General features: G+C 35.9%; 1 protein-coding gene across 6 annotated transcripts in view; it reads right to left on the bottom strand.

Annotated features, from left to right (window-relative positions):
• Positions 1 to 1,899: 1,899 nt before the first annotated feature.
• Positions 1,900 to 20,268, bottom strand: part of MARCHF7 (membrane associated ring-CH-type finger 7) — a 49,763-nt gene continuing 31,394 nt past the window's right edge. For 2 of the 6 annotated variants that reach the window (XR_007134011.1, XR_007134008.1), the window contains 6 exons: positions 18,627 to 18,796; positions 11,511 to 11,620; positions 7,845 to 7,958; positions 6,546 to 6,594; positions 5,636 to 5,822; positions 3,248 to 3,371 (listed from right to left, as the gene is read on the bottom strand). Coding sequence is in view for 2 of the 6 variants with exons in the window: in XM_047772707.1 (XP_047628663.1) it covers positions 3,313 to 3,371; positions 6,546 to 6,594; positions 7,845 to 7,958; positions 11,511 to 11,620; positions 18,627 to 18,796 (502 nt within the window). In the remaining 4 variants the exon portion in view is untranslated. Of the gene's footprint in view, positions 3,372 to 5,635; positions 5,823 to 6,545; positions 6,595 to 7,844; positions 7,959 to 11,487; positions 11,621 to 18,626; positions 18,797 to 20,268 lie in introns of all 6 variants that reach the window. The other 4 variants (XM_047772707.1, XR_007134009.1, XR_007134010.1 and 1 more) reach the window with 4 other exon arrangements.

The following is a 20,268-nucleotide window of genomic DNA, read 5'->3' as shown; positions in this document are numbered from 1 at the left end:
TTGTGGTTTTTATGAAATACTTATTTCAGTAAGATGCATTATTCTTACATAATGACTGTGACAAAAATTAATCTATGGGATCATTGTAAGAGCAAAGTTTTTAAACTGCAGAGAAAAACTACACACTGCTGCAGTGAGTACATATACTGAATATTTTAAGACGATGGTAAAATAATCGTTTGGGGTGTAAAAAGAAAATGGAAGAAAGGTGAAAGAAAGTGACTTTAACAACTTCTACAACTTAAAAAACACAGTATTAGAGAAGATAACATATATATACTTCATATATAACTTTTACTATATTTAGAAACCAGAAAGCTCAAGGAAAGTTCTCTCTCTCCCCCTAACCCATATCCCATGAATCATCTTATGGGAATAGTTTTCTTATGGAGAAATACACTCTCTCTCAAGCTAGACTAATGGCAACAACGTCCTAGCTTCTGCCATGTTTCTATTGGCCACCATGAATTAGAAACATCCCTCATCACAATTAATGGCGCTTTTATTAATGATACATGAATAGAAAGTAGTGACAGTGGTACTAAAAGAACAAACTATTACACTAGGTGTTACCACAGACCACATCCTCATTCGCAATAGCCATCTTTAAAGTGTTCAAATCACATGCATGCGGCAGCTCCCATATTGGGCAATGGAAAATATAGAACATTTCCATTATCACAGAAAGTTTTAGTGGACAATGCCGCTCTAGTTCTCCCACTCTGAAACAATTAATTTTCTTTAGCTTATTTCAATAACTTCTACCTAATGACAGCTCTCCCAAATGGCTATTTTAAACTGTGATTTAATTTTCCATGTTTGGCTTCATCTTCAAGTCCTTAAAGGCCTCTGGAATGCAGTGCTAAACCTTAATTCTCTTTACATATGTGAACATCTGCAACAGGTCCTTGTAGCTATTCGGTGGTCAACAGATAACTGGATCATTTAAGTCTGTATTTATTTTTAATATTAACAGTAACATAAGCATACCTGCTTACATTCAGAATGCATAAACTCCTTTTCTTCAAACATCTTGGTTCCGTGTAATAATGACAATGTAATTCTTATTTCTGGCAACCATTATTAACATTACTACCTTTAGCTACCATTACTATTTTTTTTTTTTTCATTCTTGGCCACCCTAGGGCACATGGACCTCCGGGGCCAGGGATCAGGTCTAAGCTGCATTCATGACCTAAACCACAGCTTTGGCAACGCCAGATCCTCAACCCACTGTGAGAGGCATGGGATCAAACCTGCAACTCAGCACTCCCAACACACTGCCGATCCCGCTGCGACAAAGTGGGAATGCCTCGCTACCATTACTTTTAACTATATTCTCTTAGGAATTTACAATCTTAAATTCTAAGGAATTTGAATAATGTATGGTTTCTACTTTGTTCAGAATTTATCCAATGACTTTCCTTATTCCCTCAAATTCACATTTAAAGGATATCAGAAACTAATACAATATTGAAATACTAATTGTTACTAACAATACTATAAAACTCAAACCATTGTCTGCATATCTCCGTCATTTAGCAGTTAATATAACAAAGCTATAAATAAACTATGCATACCAATGGAATGTTTTCTACCGTTTAATTAAAACTTTTAAATAATTTTGTGGGTTAAGAAGATACTACATTTTCATACTGAGTTCTATGAAAAGAATAAATCCCTAAAAGTATCCCTAAAGATCTAGATAATAGATATTAATCCTTAAATTTTGTATTTTTGCTTTAAGGAAGGCAATGAAAGGCAAAAGCTGAGCAAATGTTTTAGAAACATATTTTGTATGAAATGGTATTTGAAATTATTATAATAAAGATTCTTGGCTATAAGGTTTGAAGGCTTCTTGGAGCACCAGTTTAAAAGGAAACATTTCAAACTATAAAGTAAATCAATCAGTATGTACTTTATTTCAAGCCAAGGTTTTACATTAAGACCAACAAACTGAATCAACAAAGCGTTGATTCACAATTTGAGAAAAATTACATGGTTTCTATTTAGGGTCTGAAAAAGTAGTTTGTTGCCATGACATAAGACTCTATTTAAGCTGAAACCACCTGAAAGTGTTTTTAAGTGTATCCTAAGGGTGCTGACAAAGGAAATATACAGTGTTATGCAGGTATACACAACTTATAACCACAGTGTAGATCAATTCATGGTGAATAAATAATGTTCACCTCTTCTCTAAAGGTAGTGAAAATTATTGTCATCAAATAAATGCTCAGAATTACCAAGGAACAGTTAAAAATGACTACTATCCAAACAGATTATTTATAGCATATTTATCTATAAAGAAGTGACAACACTAAAAAACACATTGAAAACCAGTGTTTTAAACTTTGTGGGATTTAAAAATATTTAATTAACTTGAGATTGCAATAATTCTTTTAACCAAATAGCATGGCTGGCAATTCTGATAAATTTACAGCTGTAATATTCCTAAAAGGAATATCTACATATTATGTCCTATCAAATACAATCTGCATTTTGCAAATCAATATAAAATTTATCCATCATTTTTACATTTTATATTTATATACTTAAAAAAATTAGATTTGGAAGTTCCTGTCCTGTGTGGCACCGCAGATTAAAGATCCCACACTGCCACAGCTGTGACACAGACTGCAAATGCAGTGTGGGTTCAGTCCCTAGCCTGGTAACTTTCACATGCCACAAGCATGCCCTCCCCTCTCCGGAAAAGAGATTTTATTCCTAAGCAAATTTAGAATGCAAATTAAATTTGGAAACCTAATACAATGCTCTTCATAACTTTCTCCCCACTCTTACTCTTTTTAAACACTGGAAGCAAATGATTATGAAAAGGAGACTGCAACTTAAGGCATTTTAAAAAGAAAAACAATTAGGTGCCATTTGGCAGTTTATTCTGAAAGCATATTTTGTCCCATTTTTTTCACTAACAAGAGACTAAAACACCAAACTTTTTTCATAAATATGACTACAGTAATCAGAACACAAAAAAGGGCCAACAGCATTGCTTACATATTTAAAACAAGGGTAATACTTTCCCACTCATCTAAAAGAAAAATACTTTTGATTATCAACTTATAAACATCAGATTCAATGGCTGTATTTAAAAGGCCTAGCAGAATTTTAATTCAGCAACACTTGAGAATGAATATATGTATACATGCATACATATGTATACATATATTCATTTTATATAGACAGATAGATTGTAAATGTATTTTAATAGGCATTTTCCCCACAAAATTAATTCATACTTAATTGCCAGTTTTAATAAACACTTGTTCACAGATCATCCATTTGTCTTATATGCAGTTAGGCAATATCAAATGTTCTGTTATGGTCTCCATCTTCTTCAGAATCATCCTCTGAAGCTGTTGAAAGAAAACAGGATAATCAAGAATGACTTTAAGGGGGATGAGAATAGAAGTGTAAATATGAAGCCAGAATGGCGATGATATGTAAAATAAAAACCCCAATTTAGTGTATGTTTCCTCAAAACGATAGGTTACTATGACAGGGTTAGGTGGTTTGACTGTGGGTGATGCCCATTCACAAAACCTCCTCCTCTGCCTCTTTTATTAGTTTTTATTAAAATAAAAATGTTTCAAGAACATCTTCTAGGAGTTCCCAGCATGGCTCAATAGAAACAAATCTGATTAGTATCCATGAGGATGCATGTTTGATCTCTGGCCTCAGGGGGTTACGGATCCGGTGTTGCTATGAGCTGGGTGTAGGCTGCAGAGGTGGCATGGATCCTGTGTTGCTGTGACTGTGGTGTACGCTGGCAGCTACAGCATTGATTTGACCCCTAGCCCGGAAACCTCCATATGCCCTGGGTACAGCCCTAAAAAGACCAAACAAACAAACAAAAAAACACCTAAAAAGTTTCTGAGATCAACTGGTATTCATCATAGCTAATATATAAACACTAGACAAAAAGTGAATTAAAGGACAAATGTTCTCACACACCTGAGTAGAATCTGGCTTACTAACACTTCACGTCTGATGTATCCGAAGAAAATGGAAAAAAATGTACACAGCATAGGTTATGGGAGTTTTTGCAATTTACATCAAAGCTATGTCTATACAATGCCAAGTTCTGGTCAGTCAAAAAAAGAGCTTTATATAGACACAACTTTACTTAAAATAACTGGATTTAATGAAAACTTTCTGAGATTATTCCTATGCTTCTCTAGCTGTCAGGGATATCACTGGTGCAACATTTGACTTCAATTTATTTTAGAGTCATTAGTGGCTTAAGAATTTAATAAAAGAGACCCTCGAGGGAGTTCCCTGGTGGCCTAGAGGTTAGGACTTGGCACTTTCACAGCTGTGGCCTGGGACCTGATATTCCCACATCAAGCTGCTGCCCAACACGACCAAAATAAATAAATAAATAAAATATACTCAAATGTCTTTAAGAAGGATATAATGAAGCACTATATATTCTGTAAACTGTCTGCATGTGAAGGGAAATGAAGTTCACTAAATATCTAATAAGCATTCCCACTTTTATCAAGGGCAGAAAGGTTAAATGTATACTCTTCATGCATTAATACTGGACAATTTGAGTACCCAGCAAATCCAATCAAGAAAATTACACAACACATATAAATGAGACTTAAGTTTCCATGTTTCAGGCTGTTTATCTTGAGGAAATTTAAAATCCAATTTAATAAATGATATCAAGCATGTACATAGCTTATGATGAGTAAATCCTATGTTTTAAGTTTTATGCTGTATCATAGAGAAATGTTAAACTAAAAAATTAAATGGCTTTTCAAAACTTTTTATTAAAGTTTTCTACTGGACCAACACAAGAAAATTCAGTCAGAACCAAATTTCAGAATATATTAATATTCTAGTACTTAGAAGTTAATGTGTAGCACCCACAACATCTTTCATTCTCAGTTGAGTTTGGGTATATACTTCAACGCCATCTTTTCCCTTTCATTCACATGTTGGGAGTAGACACTCCTATATGTTTAAAAACTAAATGCTAAATGAGAACATTACTTAAAACAAAAAAATAAGCAATTCAGGGAAAATGTACACTGCAACAAATTATTACTACATTTGACAAAGTATTATTTACAAAAAAGAGAAAAATCTTTGTATTTATTGGTCAACATGAGGGGTCTGAACTAAGAAGGTATGAATAGAAAAAAGATCTCATTAAATGAATCCCCACTTTATCATCTGACTCCTTTATATACCATTTCCACATATACTAAAACTGCAAAAATGCATTATCTAGTTGTACCTCTAATCCTTTTAAAACTTAAAAATAGCATAAACTTAATGACAAAAATCCATGGCTTAGAACATTCAAGGAATTAAAAGGTTCTTAGGATTAAATCCTTCTAAAACCTTACCTCAAAGGATGCTGAGCTTTCTCTGAAGGTAAAAATGTTATGCACACTACAGATAACACTCCAAGTATTTTGAAGATGAATATAGAAGATGATCAATTGGCTAACTGATATTTAAAAATACTTCAAAGAGTGTACTAGAATCTGACCATGGAGAGATTGGATTAAATCTGACCATGGTTGCTTTGGATTAAAAAAAGTAACAGGTAGGATAATCTTGGATTCCCAGGAACTGTTCCAGAGCCATCAATATCTGTGCCCACCTGATATGAAGCACCCTTGAGGCTGTAGGACTTTGAGAAGAGGGTAAGTTGTGCAGATGCCTGTAAAGATTTGGGCATTAAGTGCCTTCAACATAGGAGCCCAGGCAGAAGTCCTAATGCTGCAACGTGATCTTAAGAGATTGAAGCTGCTGGCCGAGCTGGCTGTCTATTAAAGGTCCATGAGGACCTGAACAAGGAGCAAAAAAACAAAAACAAAAACAAAAAAACTATGGCTTCTGTTAGGGATTCAGAATTAGGACTCTTTCGCCTTATTTTCCTAGGAATACCTTTTATGATCTAACAAAAATAAGTAGCAAGTAAAATTTCATATACAAAATTAAAAAATCTAACCAATTAAGAAGTGTGTTTTGGAGTTCCCGTCATGGCTCAGCAGAAATAAATATGACTGGTATCCATGAGGACACAGCCGGCCTCACTCAGTGGGTTAAGGATCCGGCGTTGCTGTGAGCTGTGGTGTAGGCCAGCAGCTGTGGCTCCGATTGGACCCCTGGCCTGGGGACCTCCATATGCTGTGCGTGTGGCCCTAAAAAGACACACACACACACACACACAAGTGTTCTGATTAGTAGTTAAACATATCTTCTTTTTGATTAAGTGTTAAAATGATTAAATATACAGATTTTTATTTTAAATAAAAGTAAAATACTGATGGTTAAAATAACATCCTTCTAGACCTTAAAATTCATGTGATTTTTAAAAAATATGCTCTTAAAAAACTAATGTCAGCTGCCCAACCCATCTTTCCCAAATCAATGATTAATAGGTATTATTAATCCTATAATGAAGCTCTAATTTCGTAGAAAGGGTATATATATACTTAGGTTTTGCTCTGTGGGTTTAATTTGCAAAAGTAAATTCAATAAGTCTAAGGAGGGGAAATTCCACCTACTTTCGAGATCTTCCATATGTGCCTGAAGAGTTCTTGCAAGGTTAATAAACTAGAAACAATGCAGAAAGAAATACAGTAGTTTAAATGTAACACATGAATCTAAAAAGAATCAATATAAGAGATTCATTTCTACTTCAAAGTCAAACAATTTTTAGCTTTTAAATAAAGGGTCTTTCTCTCCCCACATCAAAAATTACAAGCTTATGGATATGATTTTTTAAATGTCTTAATCATTATTAGCCATGTAGGAATGATGTATTAATCATGTGGAAATTGGGAGATGAATACCATTGTCTTCTTGCATAAATGTAACACTTCCAAAAACCATGTACAAAAAAAATAAACCTTGGCAATTTGGACTCGATTTTGTGGACAATTTAAAAAATAAACCAATATTTCTCCTGCCTAAATTCATTAGCCCTAGAAGTATTATATTTAATTCTTCACTTTTTGAAAAATCATAAAATGACTTCTACTTTGATAAAAATCTGTCAACTGGCTCACAGGAATAATGTTTACATAACTATGGAAAAATGTTCTCCAAATATACACTGAATTGGTTATTTGTTAATTTTCAAAATATAACAGAAGCACTATACCTTACAATTACTGAATTTTTATCACCAAAGAGAACATTTATAAAAAAAATAGTCTGAAGGATGTGTTTATGAACACATTTCAAAATACGAAGTGTTCAGGAATGCTACTGTAGATGCTAGACCCTGATATATATGGGCAGTATAATTTTCCACTACACACTGAAACAAACAGTACCACTTAAGTAAAAATACCTAAAAAACAACTAGCCTAAGTGTTAAGTTGACAGTATACAGAGTAAATACCAAATGGTCCAAATCATAGGTAGTTTGTAAATGGATGCTTCACAACTACTACACTGGTAATCTTTTACAGGATAGTAACAAATAAACTGAAGTTAATCTCCCATACTCTTTTGGTTTTTCCAGTTCAATTTCAGGTTTCTAACTTATAATATCGAGTCTTGCTTTTGTTTTTTAATTAAAAAGTATTTTTCTGTAGTACTTCCAATTCTATCCCTGTTTTTCACTGAAATGTATTCCAGTTACTTTCGAGAGCTAGACAATTACTTTTTCTAAAATAGCTTTATGAGAAAATTAGGCTGCTTGATACAGAAGTAAGGGAGATAGCACTTTCTATTAAATCTACAATATCTTTGTAAGAACTCCCCAAAGGAAATGTAAACATATAAAACAATCTCTTTCTAAAGCAAACACTTGTTTCATTGCATCCTCCCTTCCGCCCCGCCCCAAGATTACTTACTCGGACACGTGTGCTTGGTTCATTCGTATTCCCAATCATATCAGAAAAGCTTTGTTCGCACAAGTGCAATAACACAACTAGGTAGAGACCAGAGCTGATAAACTCATACTCAGCCTTCAATAGGAAAGCAAAAAAGAGAAAAAGAATATGGAGAATGAAAAATTAATAGACAAGAGACTGACATTAATAGTATACTGATAAACTAGAGGAAATGTATTCACATCTGGTTCCTAGTAAGAGATAAGAGCGCCACCTATTAAACCAAGAAATAAAAAGCCACCCTCTATAATTTCCTAATTTTACTAATGCTATACTGAGTCCAAGAGGTGTGTGAATATCCTCTTTTTTTCATATGGGACTTCTCAAAAGTGGGACTTTTAAAATGGTAGAATGGGTGCTCTGATTCTCTGTAAGGCTCGTAACAGATTTTATTAATAAAAATGGCTATAAATGTTTGCTTAAAATTTACCGTTTCATCTATACCTAAATTAAACTATGTAATTACAACCCATTCAAGTGGATCAAGTATCATGTAGTCTAATTAAGGCAACAGTAAATATAAAAATGAACTAATAAAGGTAGTAAGAGTAACTTCCTCATATCATTCATAGAAATTTATAGTGGGTAAAAACAGTCCTTTAATTTGAAATTGTTCTATCACTGTGAAGCTAAGAATACAAGTCATGAATATAGTGTTACCAAAAATCCACTCTGTTCTATAAATTTTATACAGCAAACTATATGTTAAGTTCTACCATTTTGGTCATTAACTTGTCTAAAGTTAAAAACTATATATTCTTAGCATCAGATTCAGCAAGTAACTGGTTATCATTCCACAGAGCATTCAAGAAATCTGAATTAGATTTATTAAAACTTTCTTTAAATCTTTTATTTATTTTTGTCTTTTAAGGGCCGCACCCATGGCATATGGAACTTCCCAAGCTAGGGGTCAAACCAGAGCTGTAGCTGCCGGCCTACACCACAGCCATAGCAACACCAGATCTGAGTCACATCTGAGACCTACACACAGCTCACAGCAATGCTAGATCTTTAACCCACTGAGCGAGGCCAGGGATTGAACCCATGTCCTCATGTGTACTAGTCAGGTTCATTACCAATGAGCCACGATAGGAACTCCCTCTTTAAATCTTTACCTAATTCTTATTTTAAAACTGAAAAGGAAATTTATGTCCGGAAAAAAATTTTTTTAAATTTAATGGCTATTGTCTTGGAAAAAAAAAAAATGAAGCCACTGGATAAGGAGGAAATAAACTATACTAAATTAACCATGTCAAATGAGAGTAATTCTTCGGCCCCCAGAATTCAACATTCACAGAGAACAAAGGGGTTAAAGCTAGAAAGCTTATTCAAGACTGCTGATGTTTTTACAATGGCTCCACCTAGTATTTACTCGCACTCACAAAATTATTTAAGATTGTAGGTCATTAAAATCCTTGGAGCACCATAAAAACATTCCTGGTTAAATTGAAAAGTCAAAGAATCACCTTTAAGAAACCTGAAGATGGAGTACCTAGAGAAGAATGGTAGAAGAAAACCATCCTGTGAAACCTACTCTCATTTTGAGGAGAAAAAAGTATTTTCTTTGCATTACTCTACCTTTACATACTCTTTCCCCTGTTCTTCAAAATACCAGTGCTAGGGAGTTCGCTCCATGGCTCAGCAGGTCACAAAACCATCTACTATTCATGTGGATGCAGGTTCAATTCCTGGCCTCGCTCAGTACGTTAAATATCCGGTGTTGCCGTGAGCTGTGATGTAGGTCGTAGACGTGGCTTCAGATCCCCAGTTGCCATGGCTGTGGTGTGGGCCAGCAGTTGCAGCCCTGATTTTACCCCTGGCCAGGGAACTTCCATATGCCACAAGTATGGCCCTAAAAAGCAAAACAAAAACAAAAACCATACTCAGCTGTTCAGACTCCTTGGACAACTAGCTCATTAGAGAATAAAACAACAGTAAGTATGAGTAGCATCTGTGCTATACCAATGCCAAAGTTTCATTAATTAAGTCAGTCATTCTTAATTTGGATCTAAGTAACCAGCTTCAAAGGATCTGGGAATCCCTTAAATCATACACAAATTTTATGTTTTTGTATATTTTGTAAGGAATGTGATTTTAATCAGATTTTTCAAAGGGTATTATTTCACATTTTAAAAACAAAGGCTATTGGGAGTTTCCACTGTGGCTCAGCAGTTAACTAACTGACTGGCATCCATGAGGACGCAGGTCGATCCCTGTGTTAATGATTCTGCATTGCTGTGAGCTGTGGTGTAGGTCACAGACCCGGCTGGGATCCCACGTTGCTGTGGCTGTGGTGTAGGCCGATTGGACCCTTAGCCTGGGAACCTCCACATGCTCCGGGTGTAGCCCTAAAAAGACAAAAAGATAAAAAAGACACCCCTCCCCCCCAAAAAAAGTAAAGGTTATCCATAAAAGATGTTGCTTGATTCCATTTTTATGAAATTTCTGGAGTAAATAATTCCACAGAGATAGAACACAGATTGGTGGTTGTCAGGGGAAGAGGGAACAGAAAGCAAATGGTTAATGGGTATAGAATTTTCTTTCTAAGAGATGAAGTGTGTTGAAACTAGACAGAGGTGGGTGGTTGCATTAGCACTGAAAACTATTTATTTTATAATGATTTATTTTTATGTTTATGTGAACTTTACCTCAATTTTTAAAAAGGACAGGGGTATCCATTACTTCTAAATTTTAAAAAAGTTTTTCAAGCATTCATGCATTCTCCCATCATCATATCTCTTTAATAACAAATATGCTAAGTACATTTGGATAGCATGGCTCTTGAGTCATCTTTGTAATCTCCTTTTAACATCTTTTTTCCCACCAGAATTTTCCTTTAGGAGGGGAAAAAAACAGGGAAATACTGAACTCTTCATTCTAACTAATTTAAGCATCTCGAAAAATTTTTTTTAATTTAAAGCTTCAAGAAACAAAAATCAGCGATCAAATTAATTATAAGGAGAATAGTTATTAATACATACCAAAAAAAATCTGAGAAATGAAAATTAAATGAAAAAAACTTCAATAAGATCAGAGATCTACTGTATAGACTGAAATAATACAAATAGTAAGGGATTTATAGACAATGTGAACTTGGAACAAACGATTTTAAAGATATGCTTTTCAACATAAAGAACATGGGGGCACATATTCAAAAAACTGCCTAATGTAAGAAAGAAAGAAGGAAGGAAGGAAAGAAGGAAGAGAGGAAGGGGGGACAGAAAGGAAAGGAAAGCAGGAAGAAACAGGATGTAGATTCACGACTTGGTGTTTCAATCATGTTCTACGACTCTGAGGCATTCACTCACAATTGAGACCACTCTGGGGAGTTAAGATTAACACGCCTATTTTGGGACTACTTTCCTAAGCCTATATTTTCAGCTTCATTTAGGAAGCATAGAATACATTTTACCTTAGTAATTTAAAACATGTAACTTGCTTTTTTTGCCTTTCACTTTCAAAAAGTTATAGGAAAGAAAAATTATGAAGTTATACCTAATGCAGTTAAAGAAATTGTTAACATTATTATTTTAATGCAGGTTTTCTGACCATGATTTAATCTTTTCTTCAAGAGTTGTCCTTTAAGCATAGAACAGACACTTACCAAATTAGGCAAAATATACTAACTTGTTCATTTGCATGAGCTCTATGTAGTTCATGAATATCAAAATCCTCCAGGTTAAGCTGCAACTTCTCTTTACAGAGTTCACAGGTGGTTACAGCCTCTAGTGAAGAACCTGGTTAAAAAAAAATTACAAGTACAGCTTAATTTTGCTATGTCTCCACAAAACATTTTTCCTTGTAGGTTTTAAGCTTAGAATATAGAAAACTGAAAGGAAGAAAGGGAGGGAGGAAAAGACAGAAGGGAGATTGTGCTACTGCCATAAACTGTACTGTAATGTCTTCTAAAATAGCAATCCTTAATATCTGATGTGCATGTCAAATCCTATCCTGTGATATCTAAGCCTCCATTCTTTATTAGTTGTTATTTTTTTTCTTCCTAGATACTCACACATCTCTGATGTGGGAAGCTGACAATGGAATGTTATCTGTACTTCCTACTTCCTCCTTATGTACTCTGGCAAGATGCCAGGAAAACATGGAATCTAAAACAACTAGTTACATATCTTCAGACCAGAGTATCTATCTTTGATCTGACAACATATACTGAGACTTTCTATTGGCTAAGAAATGCACCTACCCTACAGACTAGGAGGCCAAAAAAAAAAAAAAAAAGGGGGGGATCTACCTTTATTCAGATAAAAACAGCTCACCTCAGCCATAAAAGGAATGAAGTCCTGATAGATGCTACAACTGCTAAGTAAAATAAGGCACAAATAAGATACATGAAGGACTAATATCGTATGATTTCAGTTACATAAAATATGTAGAATAAGCAAATGCATAGAAAAAGTAGATCAGAAGTTATCAGGTTTGGGAGGGTGCAAGGAGGTAAGGAAGGATGTTAGTGCTTAATGGGTATAGAGTTTCTATTTAGGGCAATTTAAATATTGGGAAATAAATAGTGGTGATGGCTGCACAACATTCTGAATGTACTTAATGCGACTGAATTATACACTCTGTGGCTCAAAGGGAAAATTTTTATGTTATACATATTTTACCACAGTTAAGTAAAAATTCTGTCCCATATGCACTCAACATTTGGTTACTCCTCAGCTTCTGGCTCCCATTAACTAGGTAGTAGTCTTGTCTAATTAAATGTATAGCCATTTTCCCCCATTGTATTTATTTTTAGATAGGGTTTTAAATTGAAAAAAGTCCTAAAAATTAGAGTAAGTGATGCTGGTAACAAGTCAAAAGCTTAGATTCAATTCAACTAACATTTCTTGAGTGCTTTTTATGTGTCAAAAAATATTTGAGGTTCTAGATTCAGAAAGAAAATAGTTATTTCTACCTTTGAGAACTCATAAAATTTAGAACTAGTGTTATTTAATAATAATTCTTTAAATAGTAAAATTTAGCATGAAGTCCAAGACAATAGTAGTCCAAGACAATAGTCCAAGTCTGACATACATTTTCTAGAAAAAGAAAGGAAACTGAGTGCTATTTTGAGGTAGTATCATGTCTATGTTATCTCAAAATGTGCTTGAGTCAAATTACAAAAGACATATTTCAGGTCTATGAATACAAAGTCATTTTTCAGGAGTCTGGTATACTTGAAAACACTGAAATTAAAATGCAGCCAGAATATTTTCTTAATTTTTAAAAATTAGTAGTATATCACTGAGCTAAATTCAGGATAAGTCCATCTTACGACTTGATGGAGAATACAAAGAATGCTATAATATTTAAATTTTGGAAGGCTTTCTCTTATCAGACATTTATCCTTTGATTCAGAAGCAGGACAATGTGGTCATAAAAATATGGACACTGTAGATCATTTAATACAAAGTCTTTCCCATCTTAGGGCTTCATTTTTCTCTTCTATGTATAACTGACCTAAAGAAGTTGTTCAAAAAGGACATATACAGGGAGTTCCTGTCATGGCAGAGTGGTTAACAAATCTGACTAGCATCCATGAGGACAGAGGTTCAATCCCTGGCCTCGCTCAGTGCATTAAGGATCCAGTGTTGCCATGAGCTGTGGTGTAGGTTGCAGATGCAGCTCCGATCTAGCATTGCTATGGCTGTGGCGCAGGCAAGTGACTACAGCTCTGATTCAACCCCTGGCCTGGGAACCTCCATATGCTGCAGGGGCAGCCCTATAAAGACAAAATAAATAAATAAATAAATAAATAAATAAATAAAAGGGCCATATACAATTGGGAAGAACCCATTTATCCCTACAATCTTTTTTTTTTTTTTTTTGGTCTTTTGTCTTTTTGGGGTCGCATCCACCACATATGGAGGTTCCCCAGGTTAGGGGTTAAATCGGAGCTATAGCTGCCAGCCTAAGCTGCAGTCACAGCAACACCAGATCAGAGCCTTGTCTGTGACCTACCTACACCACAGCTCACGCCACACCGGATTTTTCACCCCTTGAGCAAGGCCAGGGATCGAACCTGCATTCTCATGGATCCCAGTCAGTTTCATTAACCACTAAGCCATGACAAGAACTCCCCTACAATCTTTCTTTAATCCAGGTATCCTTTATACCCCAACTCATTCAGTCGGCCCTGACTGCATCTGCCTAAGCTTGCACTGGACTTATTCTATTCATCTTTGTACATCCTATAAAGTTTAACAGTCCTTACACAGCAGCAGCTTAAGAAATGTTTAACATCTCTATGAGAATTATCTACCAGATAGGGTCTTCATGCAAATATGAACTTGGGAAAGAAAAATTTATCAGGAAGGTTCAGTTCTTGAGATCTTTGCACTCATTTGGCCATGTCTTTAAAGGTAGTTGATATTACCTTATAAAACCCACTTAAGTGAGTAGTCACTGTGAGCCCAATACTGTGAGAAACTATTCATAAACATCACCTCAATGACCTTAATAACAATCCTGTGAACTAAGTATTACTTAATATTGCTCATGATGGAACTGAGGCTCAACCCTACACCTACTTAACAATGTTCAGGAGTGGATCTGAGGCATCCTTACTTTTAAAAATTCCAATGGGTAATTTCTGATCAGCAATCAAGGTTGAGAACCAATGTTAAGATACTGACTTAAAACAATTAAGTGCTAGAGTCATTATTCCAACCTTAAGAATGTCTAACTCCAAAAATTCAATGTTTCTTTTTTTTTTTGGCTTTCTTTTTTGGCTGCCCTGTGGCATATGGAGTTCCGGGGCCAGGGATCAGGTCTAAGCCGCACTTGCCACCTAAGCTGAAACTGCAGCAACAGCAGATTCTTAAGCAACTGTGCCAGGCTGGGAATTGAAGCCAAGATACAGTGTTCCCAAGATGCTGCTGATCCCACTGCACCACAGTGTGAACCCCCCAAAATCCAATGTTCTTAAACAATGAATACACTGTATTATCTGTTTTCCGGTTAACCCAATTCCTACAACTCAGTTACAACTATATCAGAAGGTGGGTCAAGTTGTTTTTCATTGTGGCAATAGTTAACTTTTCTGGGCCCTTGCTAATGCCAAGAACCATGCTGAGGACTCATTTAATATTAATAACGTCCCAGGACAGTGACTAATAAAGCCTATGAGGCTGTCAAAATATAATATAACCAAGAAGAGGTTGTTGCAGGTTAAGACTGCCCATCCCGCAAGTTTGGGATCAGGTAAGCTTAGAAGAAAAGATAACCTCCTACCCCAAGGAGGACTCTGCTACTTTGCCGCAGCAAAAAAGTTTCCCAAAGCCTCATAATCTCCAGTTGAACTGGTTATCCAACTCCTCTAAAAGATTATTAAAATTAAAATACCATACCTTACAACCTATTCGCCTATGTCACCCAGCTATCATCAGACCTTTGATTTTACACAATTATGTACATTTATTGCTCTAATTTCCCACCTTTCTCACCCTACTAGTCACATTTTACTAGTACTCATGGGATACCATGAGAAAATCCCTCTTAACCCATCTCCTTTATGAATTCTAACTTCAAGCCTGAACTACATGTCTCAGTCTGATATATACTCTTCTGTAGCCATTTTCTTTCCCCCTCAACCCTTTGTACCTTAGGACAAAAAAAAAAAAAAAAAAAGGGATATATGTTCCCCCACACCTATTGCTGTTTTAAAACTCTTAAGTCCCTCCCTGTTCATTCCTTAATGACTTTAGAATGTGGCTCCCTGTCTAACATCCAACTAATTTCGTGGCTATTTCAACATCAACAGAGACCATTCACATTTGATTCTGACTTCCTCAATTTCTCTGCTTCCAATATTCCTTCCCCACCTCGGCCACCCACTTTATGTTCATACTCTTAACCCTGTCATTGCAGTTTACTGTACTACTTCTAAAATATGTATTTTGAGCATCCTCTCAAAAACAACTTACAATTTCTCATCATTCTAGCTCACCTACTCTGGTAATTCTCTTCAATGTTCATGAGACTCAAAGACACTGACCCTACCACTTCTCACCATCCACTTCCTAAGGTTCTTGTACTCAGTGATTTTGTCTAATTTCTAGGCTCATCATAATTACATCCTTACAAATAACTGCCATCATACTTGCCAGGCAAGGGTCCCAACTCCATTGAACTCAAATCCCTGTCTATATCCAAGCATCTGAAAACTGCTTCTAAAAAATGTACATGTATCCCACTTCATGGCCACAGGTTTTTATGTACACGTATACATACTATGTGAAACCCTAAAAACGCCTTAGAATGTTATCTTCCCACACATGAAAATCTCTTAACCCATTCCCAAAAACAGAAACAATTATCTAAGAATCCAAGTACCTTCTCACCAAAGCAATAAAACTGATCAATAATTCATATCTACAACAGCCTTCTGGAGATAAAGTACCCCTTTTCCTGTTAAAGGCTAACTACTCAGCTTGTGCTCTGGATCCCATCTTTCCCTTCCCTTTTATCATTTTTTTCTCTCCACTGTATCTCTCATTTAAATAAAAACATGCCCTCAAATCTACCTTGAAACAAAAACGAAGCAACATGTACCACGACCCCATATAACTCTTGTATTCCTATATCTCCAGTGTCCTTGACAGTAAAGCTTATTGTAAAGAGTGGTCTATGTTGCTGTTTTTCCCAGTCTTACCTCATTTTTTTCTCCCAAGACCACTTGAATCATCTTATAATGCTTCCCCCATCACAGTGTCTAAAGTCACCAAGGACATCCAGGCTATCAAATGCAACTATGGGTGGTTTCTTTGTTCTTATCTCCTAGATCTGCCTTTTTTGCAGTACTTGAAGGGGTTGATCACACCCTCTTAAAACATTCCCTTTTGGCTTGCAAAACACCACATTTTCTCAGTTTTCTTCCTCCACACTGAGGCTGCTCTTCAAATCTCCTTCTCTCTTCCCACTAAACATCTGGGTGCCTCAGGGCTCTGTCCTGGGCTCACTTGCTCTTGTGACCTTACTTAATCTCAAAGCTTAAAATATTACTTATGTACTTATGATTCCCAAAACTGTAATTCTCAGTACTAAAACCCTTGAAACATCACTCTTGCCTTGCTTACTGCCCAGCTGACATTTCCACATGGTTATCTAATAAATAGTTCATATGCAGTATTTCCAAAACAGAACTCTTGGTTTCCTATCCTCAGTTTATTCTATACTCAGTTCTTTTTCAATAAATGGTCTCACCATTTATTCATCAAGGCAAAACTATGAGCTTCCTTAATGTTCTTTCTCTTTCACTCCACAACATTCAATCCATTAGCAAGACTTATATCTTATAGAATCTATCTCTGCAACATACCAGAATCCATCCATTTCTACCACTACCATCATTATCTCTTAAAAGACAGACTCTTGGTTGGTCACCACAAGAGATTCCTGACTGACCTCCCCGCTTCTACTCTTGTCCTATTAAAACCCACTCTTCACAAAGCCACTGAAATATAAGATCATTTCACTCCTCTGGCCTTCAGTGGCTTCCCAAAACACTAAGATAAAAAAACTAAGCTTCTGACATTAGCTTTAAAAGTCCTAAATGAGCTAGCCCCTATTAATCTCTCTTATCTCAACAAAATCACCCTTCTTCTCCACCAATACTTTAGCGACACTGGGCCTTTGTTCTCAATTTCTCAAACACACCCAAGTCATTCTCACCTTGAAGGCTCTGTACTAGTTACATGTGTTGGAATGCTTTTGCTCTCATTCTGGAATAGCAAGCTCCTCTTTGTTCAAGTTTAAATAAATGTCCTCATCTAAACAAGGCATTCCTTTAACACAAAATACCACCACCAAAAAGTAAGTGCCTTGTCCGTCTTGTTCTCTAAATCCCACATCTCAAACAGTGGTTTCCTAATAGGCACTCAGTAAACAATGAGTCCCTATAGTAATATTATTGCATAACATCATTACAGACAATAAATAATTCTCAAAGACACATTTTTTTTTTCATTTTAGGGGTGCACCTGTGGCGTGTGAAATTTTCCAGGCTAGGGGTCAAATCGGAGCTGTAGCTGTTGGCCTACACCACAGCCCACGGCAACACTGGATCCTTAACCCACTGAGCGAGGCCAGGGATTGAACCTGCATCCTCATGGATGCTAGTCAGATTCGTTCCCCCTGAACCACAACAGGAACTCCCCAAAGACACATAACTTATGAACAGTAAGGCAAAAGGATCTTACATGATACAAGGGTCACCAATGATGATAAATTACAGTTGTACTATGCATATATGGAAGTAAATAGATGTTCAGTAAATGGAATAAGAAACACTACTATAGGAGTTCCCGTCGTGGCGCAGTGGCTAACGAATCCGACTAGGAACCATGAGGTTGCGGGTTCGGTCCCTGCCCTTGCTCAGTGGGTTAACAATCCGGTGTTGCTGTGAGCTGTGGTGTAAGTTGCAGACGTGGCTCGGATCCCGCGTTGCTGTGGCTCTGGCGTAGGTTGGTGGCTACAGCTCCAATTGGACCCCTAGCCTGGGAACCTCCATATGCCACGGGAGCGGCTCAAGAAATAGCAAAAAGACAAAAAAAAAAGAAACACTACTATAAATTAATGAAGAGTGATGCTCTTTATGCTTTTGATTAAAAAAATGATTGGCACTTCTGATAAGAGTATGAGTTTGACAATCAATAAATTATAGATTTGTCAATTAAAATGTGTACATACGTGGATCTCTTGGAAAAATTGTGAAAACAAAATACTCAAAAGGGTAAATCTTACCAGAGTTAATTTTGGCCTGTAACCACTTTTTCATACACTCTTGGTGGACATACTGCAAACTTCCTGTGCACTTGCATGGCTCTATCAGCAAGTTAGAGGATGATGCAGCTGCCATCTGACAAATTCTACATAAGTCACCTTCTTCTTCTTCAGAGTCCTCTAAAAGGAGGCTGGAAGAGAAGACACATTTCCTAAAGAGAGCTATCTTAATTTATCCTGATTGGTCATTTCCAGTCATACATAATACCAAACAATATCACGTCCTCTCTGGGTAGAAAAAAGGTAAACAACAATAATAATAAATAGCAAGTACTATGAAAAATCATTTCAATAAGAGTGAAAATTATAACAAATATCTTTTTACTTATTTTCAAGCAATCTAAGTCATTTTGTCTTTGACATCACAATTTAAAATCCCTGTTTCTCGCAATTTACAACTATACCTGATATTAATGTCTTCAGTACCATAGACTACTTCAATTCCAGCAGTATAATGTACTTACACACCCATCACTTTTGTCTCCCCACATCCCCCAAAACTTTTAAGACAACTTTCATGAATTAAATGAATATTGACTTGTGATTTTTCATTTACATGTTATCAGAATCACATATGTTTAAACTAATAAGCTTTTTGTATTTAGTCACAATAAAAAACCAGAAGAATAGATTTTTTATGTTCTTAATTTTCCCCATCACAAGCAATGTAATTAAATCACCCTGGAGTTCCTGTCATGGCACGGCGGAAATGAATTCCAACTAGGAACCACGAGGTTGTGGGTTTGATCCCTGGCACCACTCAGTGGGTTAAGGAGCCGGTGTTACCGTGAGCTGTGGTGTAGGTCGCACAAACAACTAAGATCTGATGTTGCTATGGTTGTGTGTAGACCGGCAGCTGTAGCTCCGATTCGACCCCTAGCCTGGGAACCTCCATAAGCCTCAGTCAGGTGTGGTCCTAAAAAGCAAAAATCGCTCTGATTTCTACAAGGGTAGGCTTTTAAAGTGTGGAAGAGATTCTATTAACCTATGTCCTCTATTTCACAGGCCAACATGTATTGGTTAATTTAAATTAAGAATGATTCCTACAAAACAAGTAATTTTTTTGTTAAAATCCCTATTGCCCTAGTCCACTCTGACATGAAAAAGGTACTTAATAAATTGATGATACTGAATGCTAAACTGCTACTGAAATACAACCTGGATCATATGGGTTTCAAATGAGTTTAGCACAAGATATGTGGAAAGAAGAAAATGTACTATTAGGTGACTTCCATGCCTTGGCTTAACCAGAAATATGACCTCATGCATAAATGTTTATGTTTTACCTTTAGATAGTACTTTCTTTAGTTGACAGTTTTTACTTTGGGAGATTGTTTTTCATACACGCTTATTCATTTAACTGTAAAGTGTCTTATAATCCTCATGTGTAAGCAAAATATGTAATAAAGGAACATACACACAAACTCTGCCTAAATAAGAAAAAATGTTGTGTTCTAAACTATCTAACCTAACAGGGTGGTACAGGCTTAACTGCTTTCTCTTTGGAAATCACTAAATTAATGCTCTGTTCTACTTACACTATTGAACTCAATCTGTGAGCAAAAGAAATATAATGGTTACCATATTACTCAGTAGACAGCTT

The sequence above is a fragment of the Phacochoerus africanus genome, chromosome 3, assembly GCF_016906955.1.
Source record: "Phacochoerus africanus isolate WHEZ1 chromosome 3, ROS_Pafr_v1, whole genome shotgun sequence".
Classification (NCBI taxonomy): Eukaryota; Metazoa; Chordata; class Mammalia; order Artiodactyla; family Suidae; genus Phacochoerus; species Phacochoerus africanus.
This window is presented reverse-complemented; position numbering and strand designations above follow the sequence as displayed.